The sequence below is a fragment of the Gymnodraco acuticeps genome, unplaced genomic scaffold, assembly GCF_902827175.1.
Source record: "Gymnodraco acuticeps unplaced genomic scaffold, fGymAcu1.1, whole genome shotgun sequence".
Classification (NCBI taxonomy): Eukaryota; Metazoa; Chordata; class Actinopteri; order Perciformes; family Bathydraconidae; genus Gymnodraco; species Gymnodraco acuticeps.
Window position 1 is genome coordinate 2,828,776 of NW_022990295.1, and position 20,558 is coordinate 2,849,333.

The 20,558-nt window shown below is 42.3% G+C and overlaps 2 protein-coding genes across 3 annotated transcripts; both read right to left on the minus strand.

Annotated features, from left to right (window-relative positions):
* Positions 1-417: 417 nt before the first annotated feature.
* On the minus strand, positions 418-15,267 carry si:ch211-195o20.7 (cytospin-A). 2 transcript variants are annotated; one of them, XR_004569537.1, is made up of 13 exons: positions 14,992-15,267; positions 14,121-14,235; positions 12,045-12,623; positions 11,792-11,844; positions 4,687-5,198; positions 4,190-4,286; positions 3,571-3,637; positions 2,931-2,991; positions 2,534-2,630; positions 2,262-2,378; positions 2,118-2,177; positions 1,799-2,002; positions 418-1,675 (listed from the first exon to the last, which is right to left on the minus strand). XR_004569537.1 is itself a non-coding variant. In XM_034221926.1 (12 exons), exons 2-12 carry the CDS (start codon positions 14,158-14,160, stop codon positions 1,913-1,915), a joined length of 1,773 nt encoding a protein of 590 aa, XP_034077817.1. In that variant the 5' UTR covers positions 14,161-14,235; positions 14,992-15,267; the 3' UTR covers positions 418-1,912. The 2 variants fall into 2 exon arrangements, 1 of the variants encoding a protein (XP_034077817.1); XM_034221926.1 differs by having other exon boundaries at positions 418-2,002.
* A 1,010-nt stretch (positions 15,268-16,277) lies between these two features.
* Positions 16,278-20,321, minus strand: zgc:193593 (uncharacterized protein LOC564090 homolog). Its single transcript, XM_034222458.1, has 2 exons — positions 20,099-20,321; positions 16,278-18,872 (listed from the first exon to the last, which is right to left on the minus strand). Exons 1-2 carry the CDS (start codon positions 20,147-20,149, stop codon positions 18,588-18,590), a joined length of 336 nt encoding a protein of 111 aa, XP_034078349.1. The 5' UTR covers positions 20,150-20,321; the 3' UTR covers positions 16,278-18,587.
* Between the last annotated feature and the right edge of the window lie 237 nt (positions 20,322-20,558).

Here is a 20,558-nt window from a genome sequence, read left to right on the forward strand (position 1 = left end):
CAGCATCCTAAAAAATAAATCCACATTATTGCAGTCCAGCTATGGTCTGATGTTTTAATTAATTTGTGATAGCAGAAAGTGGTTGTTTTTGAGGCTTTGTCTTCGGGAAAAGGTGGTGATTAGTCACACAAATTATAATCTTTTGTTGTTTTAAAGTGTCATATTTTGAACTAAGCAGTAATTATAATTTTCACAGAGGAACATGATGACACAGGCAGAATGAAAAAGCATGCATTTCCTCTTCCTGACCAGCAGGTGGTAGGAGAGTCAAGGCCATCTCTTACTACCCATAAAAGAACAAAGCAATATTGACTATGCCAAAAGCCCAATAATACTCCGCCTCAGTCTTTTTATTGCAAGTGTTCCATGTCAAAGTTTTGTTTTTAAGTCACTTGTTTACACAATACCCACACACTGTTTGTTGCTTCACATTAACATTTTATTTCTTTGGTGTAATTATTCACACTAGTTATAAACATGTTTTACAATGCTCCATTTCCACAACAAAAGGAGTATTCTTTCCAATATTTTAGACACGTACAACTTTGGCAATAATAACTCGGCTTTGAACTTGTCAAAACAGCACCTGCTCTTCAGTTTCTTAGCCCCGGTGTAGTACGAGTGTGCGTTTGTGCATCTGTGAGGCTTCAGGTGTGACACGAGGTGATGTTGCAACCCAATGCGTAAGCCTGTGTAGGCTTGTATTTGTTTATGCTCTATTTAGAACCTGTTATGCAGTTACGTAACATCTGTATTGTACATTATTACATTCAAACACCAACAAGGTGCTGACAAAAGTGCATATTTACAGAGTGCTTAAGAACCAGAATAAAAGAAGAATCTTGGCAGAGCATCACAGACAGAAGGCAAAACAAAACATTGGCAGATAAAAAGTGTGCAGTTTTAAGACTGCTTACAGATTTGATGAAGGTACATGATGCAATACAGTACTTTTGGGAAGTAAAGTACCAGTGTGGAGACATTGACAGCAACTGTACTTGTACAAATACATTCCTCATAATTCTATAAAATGTACTCTTGTTTTGTTCCTGCCAGTTGATTTCTGGGATTTATTTGCTCTTAATGAAAATTAAATGTAATTGGCAGTCAAGATAACTCTTGGCAAGATAAGATACAAATATCTTGTCCTCACAGTTCACAAATTGTTAGGAAACATACGTTTTGACTTTGAAAAACATAAAAAACATGAATATCTAATTATCAAATTAAGATTATTATATTTTTCAGTAATTATAATGATAATATTATTAGTTCTTCAAATTTCACTACTGCTTACATTCTGCTTCCTAAAGGTCTTTTAGTGGCATCTCACCGATTCATTGCACATGGCACAACACCTGCTTTTACAAAGTGTAATGGGGGCAAATGATAAACAATCAGCCACACTGATTATTCATTCATTAATCAGTGTTGAATGTTGTTCAATGAGGCCCAATTAGTAATAAATAAGCGTTTTATTAGTTTTTCCCCTCCTTCTACTTTTACTGTGTCTGAACTCTTGAGACTTCATACTTATGTATGTGAAATTTCAGCTGCTTAAGTATATGAATAATATAAGATTGCTTACAAAAGTGACAAGGTATTACTCTCCACTTCCGTGGAACATTTTCAAAACGTTTGACAGAAAACCAGGCAAAATGAACTGTAAATCACAGCAGCAAATTAAGATTTTCCAAATATTTCTTATTTTGTGACATCAGGTTTTCGTCAGGTATTTTGATGACAAACTGTAGATTTGAATGTCTTTTTTTGCTCAGAACATTATTTCGGAAACACACAACAAAAGTTATATTTTCAGGGGGGGCCATCGTTATAAACAACTTATTTTATATCTTCTTAAGAGTTCTTAAGGATCCGCTGTGTTAGAGTTGTCTGTCAGTACCTCCGAGGGTCACATCTCAAAGTGACGGTAGATGCTCTCCACGTAGCTCAGGACCCTTTGCCAGTCAGGACCGCCTCCTCTCAGCATCTCCTCTACCGTCTGTGGAGCACAGATTTCAAATACGCTCATAAGCTTAACCTTGCATCTATCATAGGAAAAATATGATTCTTTATTGTTTTGGTTTTTATGTGTTCATAAATGCCCCAAGGCTCACCAGGGTTGGTGCAATCCCAACCGTCTCTCCTGTTTTGAATGCCATACTGAGATTCTCCTTCTACAAAGAGAAAAAGGGATTGGTAAGAGGCGCGACATTCAGTAAAGAACCTGTTCCTCTCCATCGCACAGGCACAGTCCCTACCTTGTTCTCTGGAGTGAGGCTGGTGTAGGGGATGTGTGAGGGGAGGTAGGTGTGGTACACGGCACAGAAGGCCAGACCGTCGGCCCAGCTGCTGCTGAAGTTGGTGATGTCGATATTCTGCATGGAAGGAAAACACTGATAGATTAGGCTAACATATCTTCAGCCGCTCAAATATAAAAATGTCCTGCTTTTCTCGGGTTTATATCATATTAAACTGAATATCTTTTAATTCAATATCTTGTTTTTTTTTTACAGACAAATCAAAGTGTCACCTTATAACCTTGTGTCCGACTCTGACACCAGCGGAGCAGAGAGTTTCTCTTCGAGCCTCCATGGCGACGCAGCAGCATGTTGAAACCATCCTGGGATCTGACAACAACAAGAGACACGGCGCAGCAGGGCTTATCAGATGGACATTACAAAAACCAAAAGAGAAACCTAATGAACAAATCCATTCAAGTATAAGAGGTGTTGGGCTACAAAAGAGAGCTTTTCGAGTTGACCAGACAAAGCCACTAATTAGTCTGATTGTGTCCTTGTGGGAATTGTGTGTGTGTGTGTGTGTGTGTGTGTGTGTGTGTGTGTGTGTGTGTGTGTGTGTGTGTGTGTGTGTGTGTGTGTGTGTGTGTGTGTGTGTGTGTGTGTGTGTGTGTGTGTGTGCAGACGCACTTGGTGGGAGGAAGCTCAGTGAGGGCAGAGTTGTATTTGTTCAGAGACTCCTCACGTCTTCCTGTAAAGACAAGCAACCATATTTACTGAACATCACAATCAAGCCATTATAGATGCTAACATGAACTTTCACTTGTCTTTAGTTAAAGTTTCACTTTCACAATGAATAAACAGCACTTATTATAATAATCTTGAAAGTGAAGCTTTAAAAAAGGTGCCCTTGTTCCTGTGTACAAACACAATTAATATAACCTTTCAGTGTTTCCTACTTCCTCTTAAAACTCCCTTGAAGTCTAACAAATATGCTGAATGCATTTCCTTCATTCTATATGCTTTTTTAACCTGAATATAATAAATATTGCACTTTTCACAATTATGTTTGCGTAAGAGTTGTCTTCTTCTTTATTGGGTTTTTTGGAATATTGCTTCACTTGGTGTAACCACCATCCTTTATCCTTCCTGTGCATCCTAATGCACATGTACAATACAAACAACCCACTGCTGCTAGTGTTTAAAGACTCTACGGGTTATTCTTCTTTAACCATTTTTGGAAGTGAAATAACGCTAAAGCTATACCAAATAACACAAGCATCCTGTGACACACTGTATACAGGCCCTTTGTACACACACACATACACACCTGTGTCGGAGCTTGACCTGCTGTCTTGCCAATCCAGACTTCTTCTGCCTTTTGGTTGCACAGAGTTCTTTCAAACAAACAAAGATTTGAATTTAGACAGTCATTAAATGAACAGCGAACCATGGACTACAAGCATTTGCTTTTTTGGCCAACCACCAAACTCTAGTGAAGGATCTTCCTCGGTGTGGGGGACACTTCTGTGTAGCAATGCAGGAGGAGTCACCGACTCAAAAGGAGACAGGGGGAGAGCTGGAGCTTTGATGTCAAACACTGATGATTTATTTAGGAGCTTCGGCCGGAGAATTCACAAAACAAGTCAAAAAGTCAGAGGTTCTGACTTCACGGTAGAGTTGCCACGTCAATTCTGAAGAACTCTACCCCAGACCCATGTATTTAGCTAGTTCAGAGAGAATAATCAACATTGTGCATAACAAGATGGAATCATAACACCTATATCAGCTGACAACAACAGGCAGGAACAGGGAGACAGAACACTGAGAGCACAGCAGCCAAGGTTGCAGGTGCGTGTGCTCAGTCAGGACAGTATGAACTGATAAACTGGGTCAAAGTTATGGGCCTTGGAAAATATTTCCCCAACACTCGGGTCAAAGTATTTCACCTTGTTTGAAGGTCCAAGCGTTGAGGCAGTATTGGGCTGAAGGGTTCCATTCGGCCCGGTGGGGGATACTGAGGGGGCCGGTAATCTGGACAGGCTTCTGCAAACATCAAATCACATTGTAAGGAGAGCAGACCCAATAAACTAAACCAAACGTTTTAAATGACATTTTTGGACAGCTGTTGCACTTGGCTCCAGCTGTAAATGCTGTTTAATCTGTCCTAAAGTGGCCTTATGAAGACTTGGGTTGAGTACAACTCATTCAAAAGAAACCGCAACCACAGTTCTGCCCAAATATGGAGATTGTTATCCATTGGTCACTGCTATGTCATAGACAAAAAATGTAAGAATAAACGTATTGTGGTTGCGTTGTTTAAATATCTGACTGTCGAAACACATTAAAGTGCGATCTACAAAAAAATATGTATTAGTTATATGTTGCAGAAAAACTATTTGTTTCCCTGTATTCCCTGAAAAGCACTAGGTCAACACTATCTCACCTTGACCTTTCTGTAGTGACCGTCCTTCGTGTCTCGCTGGTTCGCACCTCCTCTCCACTCCTGTCCTCATTGGTCACATTTCTCAGGTAACGCTGAGTCACACCTTTAGAGTCTGTCCTGGCCTCCACGCTCACAGTATTCTTCGTCATCTCATTCTGACTCCTACTCTCCAACCCCGACCTGAACGCCCCCTTCTCCCTGCCTCTCTGGGTCCCTTCTTTGCTTCCACAGCTGTCGGTTGGTTGTCCATTGGGCCTCTCTGCTTCCTGACATGGAGCCCGGGCGAGAGTGGCCTGTCTCTGCTGGCTCTCCTTTAACTCCCCTCTCAGGGTGACTAGTTGCACATCAGCCTCCTTTAGTCTCTGCTGGGAAGCGGTCAGCTCCCTCTCCACATCTTTGTGCGCTGTTCGGAACGCGGTGAGCTCTTCTTCTGCCTCGGCTCTTAGACGGTCCGCCACTGACACCGCCACCTGTAGGTCTGCCTGGAACTGCAGCCATTCCCCGCGCTCCGTCTGGAAGGGAAAGAGCAGGGGCGTTAAACTTTATGTTGCGAACACTGGTATTTTGATACGATTGATGGTGCTTTACATAAAGTAGAGATGGGATGATGTAGAATTGTAAGGAATACACCGATTGGCAGGACGTTGGTATCAGTTGATGTCCACTCTATTTACCATCATCAGTTTCCGATAAAAACTTCTTTGCTGAATCTTTATTGTCTGAGTTACTCGTGAATATACTCATAAGTGTCGAAAAAGCTCTCTAGTTCAACATCATGGTAGAGAACAAAAAAAAGAGCCTAATTAAAAAAATACTGAAATTATCTGGTAAGAAAGAATAGACATTTAACTATTCTCACATTTTAATTATACAAGTTATACTAATTGAAGATTGATTGATCGTTGGCCAGGATAATAATAATGAATTCATCTTTTTTTAAGTCGTCTCATGCCTAATATGAACACGGACTGACACTTATAAAAAATAAAATAATAATGGGCTCTGGTTTCAGACAGAGGGTGAAAAGAGCTTTTTGAACATTAAAGCATGTAAACATGTCACAGTAGAGGCACAAAATACAGATTTGAAGCAGAATGTCTTTTTTAACATAAACGGCATGTCTTTTTTATAAGTTTTGTTAAAGATTGCCTGAAAAAGTCCTTCCTAAAAACACTAATACTAAATGTATTACTTGTGCAAATCATTTGCTACACCAACTTTATACACAGCATTCAAAGGAAAAACACTGGATGAGACTGCCAAAAACAAACATAGCTGAACCCTAAGCAGACAGGCTATAATCAAATGAACAATCGATTTCCATTTGGCCCTCATTAGGAGAATACATAGAGCCGAACTGAGCGACAGGCCTCAGCAAGCAGAGAAGAGTATAGCTGGCAAGTCCACTCAAATGAGGCATAGCTGAAGTTCGAGCAAAAAGGTTTTTCTTCCGTCATTTAAAAAAAAATAACTACACAAAATATTTGCTCTTGAAGAAGAACAAAAGTCCCTTCAAATAAATCTTGGTCAGACAGAAAACACGATTCAATTTCAGGAGTGTGGCCAAGGTTGCATTGTGAAGTGCATTCTGTTTCTAACGACTATCAGCACGGCTAGATGGAAACCTTACATGGGACAGATTCGGTTTCACATTTTTGAGCATGAGGGATGTTGAAAACGTTTTTCATATTATAAGAGTATTCTTGCCTCGCACGCCTACAAACACAGCTTGGACATCAAAGGTCGCTCTCTGTGCTAATGAGGGTAAACGCAAGGGCATTAAATCAAATCTAATAACCATCATCATAAAAGAAGAAGAGGATTGAGAAAGACAGAAAAGGAGAGAGGAAGGACAATAAAATCATAATGTTAGGAGAGTGGAGCAATATAGACAGAGAGACAGAGATGTAAGGGACTGCAGAGGAGCGGAGGAGTTGGGAGGGTTAGTAATTAGATGAAGAATGGATGGAGATGTGGCCAAGTCTGAGCCAAGTCGCTCCCTCATCTGACCAGTGACTCAAGACCACAGCTGGACCCGATTACACTGGATACACACACACACATATCATATTCCCCTGTTCTCTCATTCGTTATTCTTTTACCTCACCACCAAACCACATCGTCAAGATTTCTCACACCCACACATTCAGGAGTAAGTTGAAGCCCTAGCAACATGTTTTTGGAAAGGTTTTATGTTTAATAATAGTATAACACATATTTGGAGTTGAATCCTTCAAGTCTAAATATGTGTTATCTGGATGTAGACACTCCAAATAGAGCATGTCTGTTTGAGGAAGCAGGAAAGGGCGCTCCTCATGTTCACACTGAGATAAGGGTGTGGGTTGTAAGTCTTGAGACACACACACACACACACACGCTCCCTCAAGAGCTGACCTAGTGACCCACTGCAAGACCAGATGTGGTACCCAGCACACACACAGATACACTTGCCTGTCTATACTCTTGATGCACATCTGAGTTCCTGACAACGTCCTGGAAAGTGTCCAGCAGACTAGGGCATTGTTTCTATGTGTGTGTGTGTGTGTGCGTGTTCCAACTATCTGTCCCTGTTTTACCTCTACACCCAGTCTGTCTTATACATACTTGGGGAAACATCCCAACTCTGTAATGGTTCCTCTGTCCTGGTGTATATTCCCAAAAAGTGGTTGAATACACCGTTACGCCTATTATGGGACATTTCATTCCCTTTACAACACTCACACATTGACAAAATGGGCAAATCCCCCCGACTGGCACATGAAAATAGCCTGGTAGCGCCTACAAGTCCCATGTATAAATGTCCACACAGACATCAAAGAAAAAGGGGTGCAAAGTCACCGCCATTTGCTCGGCGCTGCAAATTCAACACAGCATGCACACAAGCCTCCTGTTCCTCCCAAACACACTAAATGTTCCTTTCACATCTGAACAGCCTCCAGATACAAGCCTTTTTTGAGTTAGAAGAAGCCTTTTGAGGAGAAAAGAGAGGGAACATGGAGATAATTCTTGGAAATCTCCAGCAGCGTTCACCTGGAACTGATTCCAAAGCAGGACTTTAAGATTGACTAAATCTCCAGGAGGGAGTGACCAGCCACCCACGCACACACCCACTACTCAGACATGAATGGGGTGTTTTCAATGTTGTTGGTTAAGACAATGGAAGACTGGTGGTGCGTATAAGCATGGACAGATGGTACATCGGATAATATCCTTAGTAGGTCGCTGCACATTGGGTAATCATGTGTCTTCAGAATTCAGTTTACAAGACAAGAACTACATTATGGCTGCGGACAGACAGAAAGAAAGACATTAGCATTTGGGAATGCAGGGCTAAAGAACTGCGGAGGAGAGGCCTAGCTCACAGAATGTGACTGGAAGAATAATGGCTACTTAAATTGTACTAAAAAAAGGTCAAAAAACAAGGAGGTCACAGCTAAAGAAAGAAGTCTTAAGCAACGTGGAGTCAGATTAAAGATGGATGGATGTGAAAGAGCAGAGTTGGAGGTGAGGTAGCGATATAGAGAAGGGGTAGGGGAGAAGAAAGGGATGAGATAGAGAGGAGCATTGCAGCAAATAGTTGGAGGGTAATTGTTCGGAGTTCTTGTGCTCACAGAGGAGCGGTCAGCTCTCTGATGGAGAAAGAATGAGGGAATGAAGAAAAGGCAGGGCCGGGGAAGGAGCAGGGGGGGGGGGGGTTCTATACAAAGCTTAAAACCAATTGCGCAAGCCAAGACTTTCAATGCATCTGTACGTGTTTGTGAGACTTCTGTCTCATGTGGAACACACACACAAAACACATGGTCAGTCAGTCACTGCAGGCCTCGCCCCCACCTCGTCACACGGCGCAAAACAAAACAAGTTTTGTCTCCTGAACAGCCGAATGTGAACCCCCTCCTCCGCACTGCACTCCCCCTTCTCTTGCTCACCACAAAAAGCCTCCCAGGACAGCAGAGCAGACAGAGGGTTCATAAAGTCCAGCTTTGGAGGCTTATATTGCCCGACCGAGGGCCCATGTAAACACAGTGTTGGATCGCCCCCCGATTTTTAATACTCAGCTACCTCTCAGTGGTGTACCACAGTCTCTCTGAGGTTTAGCTGGAAAGGCTTATGGTCCCTTGCAGAGATAAGGGATTGTGGAGGGTAGAGTAGAGATGTGACAAGGAAGCACATGATTGCCATGTGTGTCAGATAAGCACTTCATTGTAATATAATGATTAAATAATTCTGAGAGGAGAGGAGTAAAAAGATGGGGATGAGGGAAGCATACCGTCATATCCAAGCTGTAGTAATCTGTGGCAGATCTGGAGGAAGCTGGGAGCCTCTGGCTACAATCCTCATAAGGGAGGGTCAGGAATTGGAACGAACGACTGACAGGAAATTACAGCAGCATATCGCCATCCTCATAAGACTGTGGAACGCCCCGGCAATAGAACTGAAAAATGCTTGCAGAATTGACATTCTTATTGTACATGGTTTACGTAAGGTTTTGGGATTGGAACCTAATCGTGGGTGAATCCAAAATAACTGGTGAGACCCTACTGGACAACAGATTTGAGGAAGTCAAAGGAAGATAAATACATGGACTTACTTTAAGAAAATAAAGAAACAGACTAAAATGTAATACTTGTGTTTCAACTGTACAAGCATGAGATACAAACAACTTTGACAGAAGATGATCTCAACTATGTTCCTCTTTTGGGCCTCTCAGGAGAAGCATAGGACAGGAAGACCTCCATTAGTAAAGCTGCAGCTCCCAGCGGGGCTCTGTCTAAGGCCTATTGTGATAGTGAGGGGGGTGGAGGGCGACATGGTGTGTTATCTCCTGGATGAGTTCACAAGCACTACTCTGATTTATGTGTAATTACAGGATGTGACTTCCTGTTTACACGGCTATACTAGGAATGTTGGCAAACAAAAGAGATAGGAGAAGGTACATCTTACTGGGAAAGCAAAGCAACATTTGGAAATAAACCAGCAAACTACAACCATTAGAACACGGAGGTATTTTTAGTCTCAATGTGGTCCTTAATTGACTTTGTTAGCAAAACCTGCTCCTCCTAACTGTTACCATGATAGGCAGGGTTGCCAACTCTCACGCATCTGGCGTGTGACACACGCTTTCACTCTCAATCTCACGCTGCCCAAACTATTCTCACGCCAAAAACAAGAATACCGAAGACTAGAAACGGTTTTGAAAACTGTTGTCACGTAGTGATCGTCTTCTCAATAGAACATCTTTGATAATGTCTTCTGGCCAATCAGAATCAAGATAACGGCGTGGTGTTGTTGCAGGAAGTCCCGACGGAGAATACTTTTGCTGTAGTACATCTCTATATACATCGATACAACATTACGTGTTGATAGAAATCAACACCTAATGAAATAAGACCCCACGGTTTGATGATTGATAGGTGTGTGGGCTGTCTTTCATTTTGACACACAGAACAATGGGGGCTATCCACCCTTATCCACAATGTAAAGTAATTCACACAGCCTCTTCCCTCTTCTCTCTGTGAGGAGCAGCAGGTTCAGCTTTCAGAACAAAGTAACACAAAACTAAAATGGCATTCATTTTGTTGTCGTGTAGTAATAGATTTATTTATTTTTCTTCTCAAGAGAGTACCAGAATGTGTATTTTATGTTAGTATTTCAAAAGAATCCCCCCAGACCCCCCTGCAGGGGTTGGGTTTTCAGCATCTCAACTCTTTCACCTGTGGGGAAATTGCAGGATTGGCTCCAGGTCGCCCTTTTATTTACTACAAGACAAATGTGCCTTTTTATTTCATACAGTTCAATTTGGATTGAGACGGGGAAATAATCGAAACCTCACGCGTGGCGTTTCACTGTCAAGGGGAGCGTGTATGTAATTACATTGCAAATACTGACTTGAGCCCCACCACTGTATGGGTTAGCCGGGCCCAACCATAGATTACCCAACACAAATACTCTCTCGCAACTGCCGACCCGTATTGCGCATGCGCAGATCTAAGATCCAGTAGAAATGATACAAAAGTAAAAGTCTGCTGCTTATTGTTCTACTAGGCCAAAATAGAGTCAGAGTATATGAGAGTGAGAGTGTGTTAATTAATATGTTTGGCAGTTTGGAGTAAGTCTGTAGATTTCTTTGTGTGTGTTTCATGTATAGGCCTCTCACGATAATTCATTTTGTTGGATACATTTTCCCGGAAATTATTGCGATAAACGATAATATTGTCGGCACCGTTGTATGACCATTTTAGACCACTTACATAATGATAATATATAATAATAATTCAAGTTACATCCTTTCAAACTGCTAGTCACATCCTCATGTAAATGGCAATTTATCGAGTTCATTTTTATTTATCATACGATAAGTCAATTAATTGCTTATCGCGATAGGCCTATGCACACAATAAAACAGTGGAAACAAACATGTGTTTGACTTTGATTAGTGAATTAAACTGTGTGTCCTTTATAGTCTGTGTCCAATTTTGTGTATTTGTATATATATATATATGCTATGGTCCCGCTGCTGACACGATAGCAGTCATTTCGTGCGCATATGTGTAATTAAACCCATGATATCAAAATCTCACTCCAGCCAGGTACCCAAAGTTGGCAACCCTGATGATAGGTTACTTTAATAACTTTAGGAATTCATAGTGCTTTTTAAAAAGACTGTAGCTAGCGTATTAAGCTTAGCTAAATGACTTTGTTGAAAAGTAAAGATTTAGTTCATTTGTTTTAAAATGAGAAACAATAGTAGTAGAGGTAGTGGGAAGCTAGTTAGCAGCTAACAAGCTAACCTATACATTGGAGCAGATTAATCCATGTTTACACTTCTGCACTTGTAGTTCTGCTTTTAAATGGCTAGAAAATGAGATACCATACTCCAAACTGTATATATATAATAAATACGGTTCTTTATACAGCTTCATGTAAACTGCTAAACTGGACAATTCCTGGGCCTACTTCAAATTGTTTAGGCACTAAGTACACTTGCTGTTTGGGGTATGGGCAACGCAAACGGTCATTACCTTTAGTATGACACAGACCACACAGACAAAAACTAGATAAGAGAAAAACAGCCAGTATATATATTTAAAAACAACAATCATCTCACCTGTAAAGTACCCTTCAAACTCTTCACTTCTGTCAGTAGATGATTCAGTATCCCTGGGTGAAGGATACAGAAATGTCAGAAGACTTCACATGCATATCAAATACATATTAAAAATGTAAAAGAAATGGATTTGCCCTTCTCAAAGTAGGGAAATGTTAAGCCACCAATGAAATGGCAAGTTTTATTACTCAAACTGAAATTCTGCAGTCTATACTTTTTAAGGAGTATATAAAATATACTGTATAAATCTTACCTGCTGTGTTCGTGGCCCCCTCCTGACTGGCAGTGATACCCAGTGTCGTCTTACACTCCCTCAACAGCTTCTCTAGCTTCTCTCCCTGGCTGTCCACAGGCTCCTGAGCGGGCAGTAAAGACTGACTCGGACCACTGTCTCTTTCCCTCCAGTTAGAGGAGAGGCCCCCCACAGGTGAGGCACTACACTGAGAGGAGGTGCTCTTTGTGGGGCTGATGGCAACAGTCTTCGAGACCGGAGGGCGAGTCGTTGAGGTAGGAGGACCCCCATTCCTCCCCAAAGCAGCTTGTCCTCTACCCACAGTACTTCCTGACTTGTTGTGCAGCGGGCTAAATCCAGGGCCAATGGTAGAGCTGTTAGAGCCGACTGGTGGATGAGGCTTCCAATCAGGAGGTGGTCCTGATGATGGTGCTTTCTTCCCACTGGGTGTGAGGACTGGGATTGGAGGTGGAGATGAAACTGGGGCTGAAGGGGAAGGTTGAGGTGAAGCAGGGAGGAGTTGGGGGATACCAGGGACGAAATCTGGAGCATCACTCAGTGGAGATGCCGGAGGAGTGTGGAAACTGTCACCAGGGGCCCCTGAAGAAGAAAAACAACTGCATTTGTATATGAAATAACAATGTTACTTGTTCGAGTGCAGTGGGGGGCTTTAAAGTTATGAATAATTGTGAGACACACAATAAAAAAAGAACTGAGTCAACTGAGGAACTGAATCATGAACAGAAGGAATGGGAAAAATCCGTTCAGTGGTAACTAGTCTGGCATGTTGACACTGAAAACACCATTCAGTGAGAGGACCAGACCAGAAAACATCCAGGCCATGCCCCTGAAGATGAATGCTTGAATACAGACATTCCTCTTGGACTGCTCATCCACAATGGTGTAAGACACTCATTCTCCATATTCAGGAACACACATACAAAGGACAAATGTTGCCCATCCATAGAGCAATTTGCAGCAGTCAGGCGCAAATAAGTTTCCAAACTCTTTTACTTTTTGGCTCAGCACTCCTTGTCCGTAACAGCATGCCTCCAATAATAGCTTAAGATGCTATGGGAACCACTACGTGTCTCCTTCATTTATTTTCTCCTTTTCCTTGTTTGGACAAAAGCTTCACTGCAAGCAAAAGTTATGTTTTTTCCTTACATGCTGTACGAGCAGCAGTCAACATACCTATGCACCACCTACTGAAGGGCCAAATCCCTTGCAAAGAATGACAGGATTATCTGATAACTTTCTCATGCCACTCCTGCGTTTTATTTCTTCATTCCACACCTTAATGTGATCGTCCAACCATGCACACGAGTGGCAGGTTGACTGAATGAGCGGTTGTGTGTGTGTGCGTCCATTGAGGTGTGTTTGTGTCACATAGCATTAAGCTTCCTATGATTAATCCGATGCCCTTGTGCTGAGCCGGGGAATTCTGCTGATTCATCACAGCTGGCCCGGCAGGGCCAGAACGAATCACATAGGGACGCGAGGAGAATGACCACTCACTGTGCAACACACAAGAGGGCTGCCAAGAATCCTGCTGCTGACACACACACACACACACACACACACACACACACACACACACACACACACACACACACACACACACACACACACACACACACACACACACACACACACACACACACACACACACACACACACACACACACACACACACACACACACACACACACACACACACACACACACACACACACACACACACACACACACACACACACACACACCACACCACACACCTCCTTTTGTTGCCTTCAATTTCCTGATTGCCCCTTATCCACCCCTCTTTCCTCCAGTCTCTTCCTGTATTTCTCTACGTTTTCGCTGCACCATCTTCATTCTACTACATGTATCAGAGCCTCAAGGTGTGCTGGCTGTATTCTCAAAGAATGTCAAAACATAAGGCCAACACACACACACACACATTGCCAGTCGTCTGTGTCTACTGCCAAACATTAGAAATCCATTTCAGCATGCAGAGACAGATCAAAGGAGAGTCAAAGGAATAGAGCTAGTTTGTGTGCGTGTGTATGTGTATGTGTGTGTGTGTTATCCTACCTGTGGGTCCATGGCCATCCTTGCTGGAAAAGTTACCCATACTAAGTAGTGGGGGCCACTGGTGGGGCCCTGCAGGTGCTTGATGCTCTTTAACTTAGCCCAGACCAAGGTGGCACTGTGGACACACACACACACACACACACACACACACACACACCACACACACACACACACACACACACACACACACACACACACACACACACACACACACACACACACACACACACACACCACACACACACACACACACACACACACACACACACCCACACACACACACACACACACACACACACACACACACACACACACACACACACACACACACACACACACACACACACACACACACACACACACACACACACACACACACACACACACACACACACACACACACACACACACACACACACACACACACACACAATGAAGTCATGTAGTGTTATCCAGCTGATGTATTATCCAGTTTTGAACAGAACCAAACTTAAAGCACTTTATGTTCATGATAGACCATGTGACAAACAAAGCGGTCATATACATCTTCATAATGAACTAAATGCACCAAACCCGACATTCTACAATAAGGGCAGTCCAAACAACACACAATAATTTTAATTTCGCGGAACTTATTTGAGCAAAACCTATATTTATATATAAAATATAATTATATTCTGACTAACGCCATTGATTTGACATATATTTCCGATATTTCCACATAAACCCGATGTGCATCAAATAATTTGAAAACGCGTTTACAAAAGTAACTTTACTTTTCGCCCACTGCGTTAAAACCGACAGTTGTATTCTTAAAAGCAAAACAAAGCGGATACAAACACTGTAGAGTGGATAAATAACTCCCAGATACCTTTTGTTTGGAGTTTGGTAAACTCTTCTTCTCCACGCTCTGCTCCTCTCAGCGCCCTCAGCCAAGCGCTCTGCCCTGCTGTGTCCTCGCGGAGGGGGAACGGTAACGGCAGAAAAACAAATGAAACTGCATTTCCTCCGAGCAAAGGTCAATCCGAGCTACATGTTGCTGCATGAAACATCTTGATAAGAACATGAAGCGTGATTTAAATCCGAACATCCAACCAAAGAGCGGAAAACAAACTCTGGACACATCGATGAGCGTTGGTGCCGATAATTCCCGTATGTGCCCACTAGAGGGCACCGGCAGGCCATGTTAGGAAGAACCTGTTGCCTTTGGGATTTGGGGTGGGCGCCCTTCCTCATTTATGTCTGACCTAATATTAAGCTGACTCTCACAGACTGGTGGTGACCCACTGACCCACAGCTCAACAATAAAGCTTTTATTTGTACTGGATTTAATGTGTTGGCTTCCCCATAACACCAATTGTGTTCATGCAGTTGTGATTGCTTCGAACTCCCTATGCTCGTCATGAATGACAACACTTGCTGATTACCTTTTATTAGTGCATTAATGTTACTATTTTAGTTGCATGGGATAAAACTGGAACATTTTATTGAGTTGATTGCCATTGTGCTATTGGCCTGCTGCCTGAAACTCTGCTCTGCTGCATTCCAGATTGAGTTATGACTTGTAGATTTGATTAGATGTTACTCATTATGAAGTAATAGTAAATGAATCTGCTAGGCCTACATATTTTATGCTTATGGTGTAACCTCAAATCATGATTCCATTGCAGGTTACTTGAATACATCTGGTTGGAGCAGGTATCATGTTTGACACAAACAAAATAGATGAATAAATACAAGCACATATATTTGCACATTGTGTACAGTACACTATGAGGGCTGAACTGCACTTTGGATAAACCACTGATTAAGGTAATGATTTAACCTTTTAAACTCCAGAACATCTTCCATATCAGTTATTCTAAAACAATGTAGCTCACTATAAGATCATTGTGATAACTCCAAGTACAATAATGAGAAATGCCTTACCCATCATGACAAAGATAGCTAGTCATTTAAAACCTGCGATTTCTATTGTAAGTTTGAAACTTCTAGCTAAATTAATCAGTATCCAATGTCATTAAGCCTAATTAGAGCAAACAGTGTGAATCTTACTTTGACTGAAAACACAATTATTTATTTGTGCGAAAATCACAGCCTAACTCACAACACTGTTGAAAGACAATGTGACCCAGAGGTCTGACTAAGTGCAACATGTTTGCCAAATGCTTTTATTTCATCAAACTCTTCCAAAATCTTTTCATTACATATAAATCACACTACTAACGGAACAATTCTCGCCTTTATTGGGCACAGCTGAATTTTAATTTGCAGACCTTTCCAGACTGAAATAAATGAGCACTGATGTGACAGACACCCCACAAGCTAACAGATTAATTGTATTGTATTCCAAAAGCAAACACATTTTCAGATATTCCTTCTTTTTTTTTTGTCAGTGCATTGTATTGGCAGTGCTCCCTCATTCGCTGCACAATGCTTAGTGAAACGGGACATTTGCTGCAGTGAGGCGACATGCACTCCCTCACACTCTGATTGAGATCAATAGGTTTTCACAGTGCTCTGTGCTCACTGTGCACCACTGCAGTATATAAAGAGAATCAACCAGAAGCAGCCAGGTGCATTACAAAGCCTCCAATGCCTGAAAAGAACCATCAAATGCAGTTTGTGCCGGCGTCCCAGATACTTTCAGTTTTGGTTTAAAGAACAGGTCAAGATTAATGGAGTTATACAGCACATCTATCTGAATCTGTCTGTCATAAAAGTCCCAATTTACCCTGCATTTTTACTTCAGGTGTATATGGTATGAGTATCCTGTTGTTTTGAGACCATCACAATCCCATTATGAAATGGTCAGTTTCTGTCCAGAGCAAGGTGACCAATTGTTCATTCGGTGTCTGATGCCAGTTGGAGCCATTAGCCTCCTCTAGTAAGTGGCTTACAACCATTTTGTTAGTGACCTACTGTGCTAAGTTTCTGGAGGGCCACTATTGGGGCTCTAAAAGCTCCCAACCTGCCACAACTAGCCGCTGGTCAATTTGGCAGGCGGGCAAGGATGGCTTTTAAACAATGGAACATTGGATTGCAGGGCCTGGCTGACCTCTAAGGGATGAAACACTTAACTTAAATCACCAAAACAAAACAAATCACCATCCTCCTTATTCGCGATTTCCAGAATCCTTCTTAAAAAATGAAACTCTCCCTTTGAAAACTTCGCACTGACATCCCCAGCATAACAAACACAAAATCTACATGGGGTAGATTTTCAAATATTCAAATTCAAGATAATGACAGTTTGACCCTGTGCTCTCCATAAGGCACAGCACGCATTCTCAACCACACTCAGCGTCACGCCAAATCTCAAGTGCCCTTTGCACTACTTCAATTTTGGTGTTAACACAAATCCTATAATAAATACAGCTACGTATGGCAATGAGAAGAATGGTGGACGCTGCAGGGGGAATGGTACAAAGTTAGGACACACAGGGACTGTCTGCCTCTCACGGGTCATTGTCTCTAATTCCAGATTAGGTGAAGGAGTATGTGTGCCAGGAATGATTTTCCACCTGGGTTAATCCCTGGAGAGAACACAGGCTTATCCAGGAGGAATCCTACTGTAGTGCATTGCCTGCCTGCCATCCGCAAGTAAATAAAGTCTCATAATCCAGTAAGGTGTATTTGTGCTGTTGTGAAAGTAATGTTTACATGACAGACTCAGGTATCTCAAATAACTATTTTCAATCCACAAAACTGTGCATCCACTCTTCTAGTCTCAATCCACCCTGACCAAACCATTGGGGGGGGATTTCATTTTTCGGAACACAGGAAATCGCTCATTCATGTCCAACACAGCGTCTTATGATTGACAGCCCATGGCCAGAACGCGCCAACAAAAGCTGAGGCCTGTTGATGGATGGCACCTGCTTCTCCTCAGAAGAAATAAGTGAAAGACTTAGGCATAGATGGGGTGCCCAAGCACTTACACATGGCTCTCTGCCTGGGGAGTGAAGGGTGGGTGGGTGGGGGTGGGGGGGGACACATAGATAGAGTTGCCAACCATCTGTGTACAGAGGGCACTGCCAAGCAACAGACTATTTTTACACCAAGCCTCAATAAGAAACACAATGTCTTCAAATTAAACATGGTGGCTTCTTCAAGCTACATTCAGTTTTTGGGAAGTTCCAGCATCATTACATACGCGTTCATATTGCTTCATGCCCTCTCAGTGCATTAAAGACTCTAATATTAGTGAGTAATTGATACCATCAAATAGCATGTCAACTATTTCTATATTTTGTGTTACAGAATTCATCATGACTAGAAGAGGTTCAACTTTCCGCAAACATCACGGTTGAGGTCAGGCTAGTATCGAAGTTTGCACTTTGTCAGAGAGCACATGGGCCACACTTGGGGCCAGCATAGCTACAATCTTTCATCGTGCTTAAGTGTAGTTACTGGAGCTCAACCTATGACGTTGGTTATTCTATGAAACCTAGCAAGCAAAGGTTATTATTTCAAGAAGACTTTCTGTCCCACAAAGTTGGGAGGTGGGATCTCCTGGCAGGCACCGCCCCTGCGATTGACGTCCAGGAGGGGGATCCTATTGCCCACCATGCTGGCATCAGTGTGGGTACCAACCCACTGCAGCACTCTGGAGGAGGGCCGGTGGTAGAGGGCCAACTGCCTGGCGCTGTAGCCGCACAAGCCGATCCCCACAGCCCCCAGCAGCATCGCCATGCCCGGCATGGACCTCTCAGCGGGGGGTGCCACAGCGACATTATGATAGGCCTGGGTCTGAAAGAGGAGAAAATAGAGGGTGAAATATGATCAGAAGAATGTTGGATTTCTTTGGTATTTTATAATATGAAAGACGAGATCAAAGCAGTTCAGAAATAACATTACTCCTTTTCTAACAATGGCCAGAGAGTTATGATTCGGCATGGATTCAGATCAATGTAAGGCTTATAAAGCAAGGAGGACAACATGCCCGCCAACATTTCTGGGCATAAAATAACTGGGTTCACCTCAGCTCCCTGTCTCATCCAACCCCTACATTAATCCCACAGAGAATAAAAACTCATCTCTTCCCATTTACCAAATTGCGGTCTGTTTCTTTTGACAAACAAATAGTTTGTCTATTTTGCGACATGGGCAATTTCTTCAGTGGTCCCTTGATAATTATGAAGAGCAAATGATAGAAACCTCATTTAGTTTCAAATGAAGCTGTGTCATAGACAGTTAAAAAGCCAGTCATGGGGCTCGCTCATCCGGTTATACCATTCCCAATTACAATGCAATGGCCTGTCACCAGCTAGGATTTCTCCATTGTTTGTGAAAAAACACCACAAAAAGGTGATTGTGTTTAGTGAGAAAAAACAAACGCATACTGGAACAGAAGCCTGGAAGTAACCCGTATTTGTGGATGATGGTTATATGATATGAAAGTAATGCATTTCATCATCTTGTCACAACAATCTGTTGAGACACTCGACTGAAAGAATTGCTGCATAATGGCAACATAAGGCTTAGCGAAACCTACTTACTGTATGCTCTGTCTCCGTCTATAAACTCCTAAATGTGCCCATAAAACCAGCACCTTGAATTCACTTCATTACATCAATGGCTGCTCTCAGAACTGTCAAAGTTATTTCATCTTCCCCCTCCTTCTACTCCTCAAGGGCCATTAGAGTCAGAAAACGCCAAGCACCGTGTAAAATCAAAACTCTTAAATCAAAACAAGTTGCTTGGTGCAGAAACACTGAAAAAAAGTGCATCCACTTTGCTTCTTAGATCATTGGCAAGCTACTACTGACTCAACACTTTATGTGACTGCTATCAGGCAATAGAGAAACCTTAAGTGTCACTACAGTGCATCTAAGAGTACAAAAATCACAGCACATCAAAACATCCCGTGGGCGGCTATAGTATCTACTTGATCTTATTCCCCTTTATGACAAAGTTGCATTGAGAGATTCAAAGCAGTTTCAATTTATCTTATGAATAACACTGCTCAAACTCACCTGCAGCAGCCGGATGTAGCCCGGAGTCAATCTGGGGACTCTGAAAAACATTTTGGAGCTTTCCACGATTGTTTTCCTGTCAAATCAGAAATGAGTTGAAAGGGCAGAAAACACTTGGCTCTCTCTTTCTCTGTCAAGTTCCTCTTCCTGGACTCCCAGGACAGGAATCCCACGTACAGTGGGTCTGTCCGGGTGTGTGTGGACACTTCAACCTGTGCTCAGTTATCTGATGCAGGACAGGCTGCTCAGCCCTTATAACGTCTCCTTCCTGTTTTTGCATAACAGGCAGTCTCCACGTGGTGTGTCTAAGGGGATTACAGAAGCTGGCATAAAGAGACAAAGACGCTTGTAAACAGAGGGAAGGTTGAAAGGAGTGCTGCCAAATATAAAGTACACCAACCTTTAGTGTAATCATCCTGACATCATGTTATACATTATTCTGTCTAGAACTGATTTACTA

Excerpts from the sequence above, each read along its gene's own strand:
- si:ch211-195o20.7 (XM_034221926.1), bottom strand. The coding sequence starts at position 14,160 with ATGGGTAACTTTTCCAGCAAGGATGGCCATGGACCCACAG. Across the intron at positions 4,287-4,686 it reads GTCACTACAGAAAGGTCAAG|AAGCCTGTCCAGATTACCGG; the intron begins GTGAGATAGTGT and ends TGATGTTTGCAG. Across the intron at positions 2,379-2,533 it reads GTCGGACACAAGGTTATAAG|AATATCGACATCACCAACTT; the intron begins GTGACACTTTGA and ends CCTTCCATGCAG.
- zgc:193593 (XM_034222458.1), bottom strand. The coding sequence starts at position 20,149 with ATGTTTTTCAGAGTCCCCAGATTGACTCCGGGCTACATCCGGCTGCTG. Across the intron at positions 18,873-20,098 it reads GCTACATCCGGCTGCTGCAG|ACCCAGGCCTATCATAATGT; the intron begins GTGAGTTTGAGC and ends CTCCTCTTTCAG.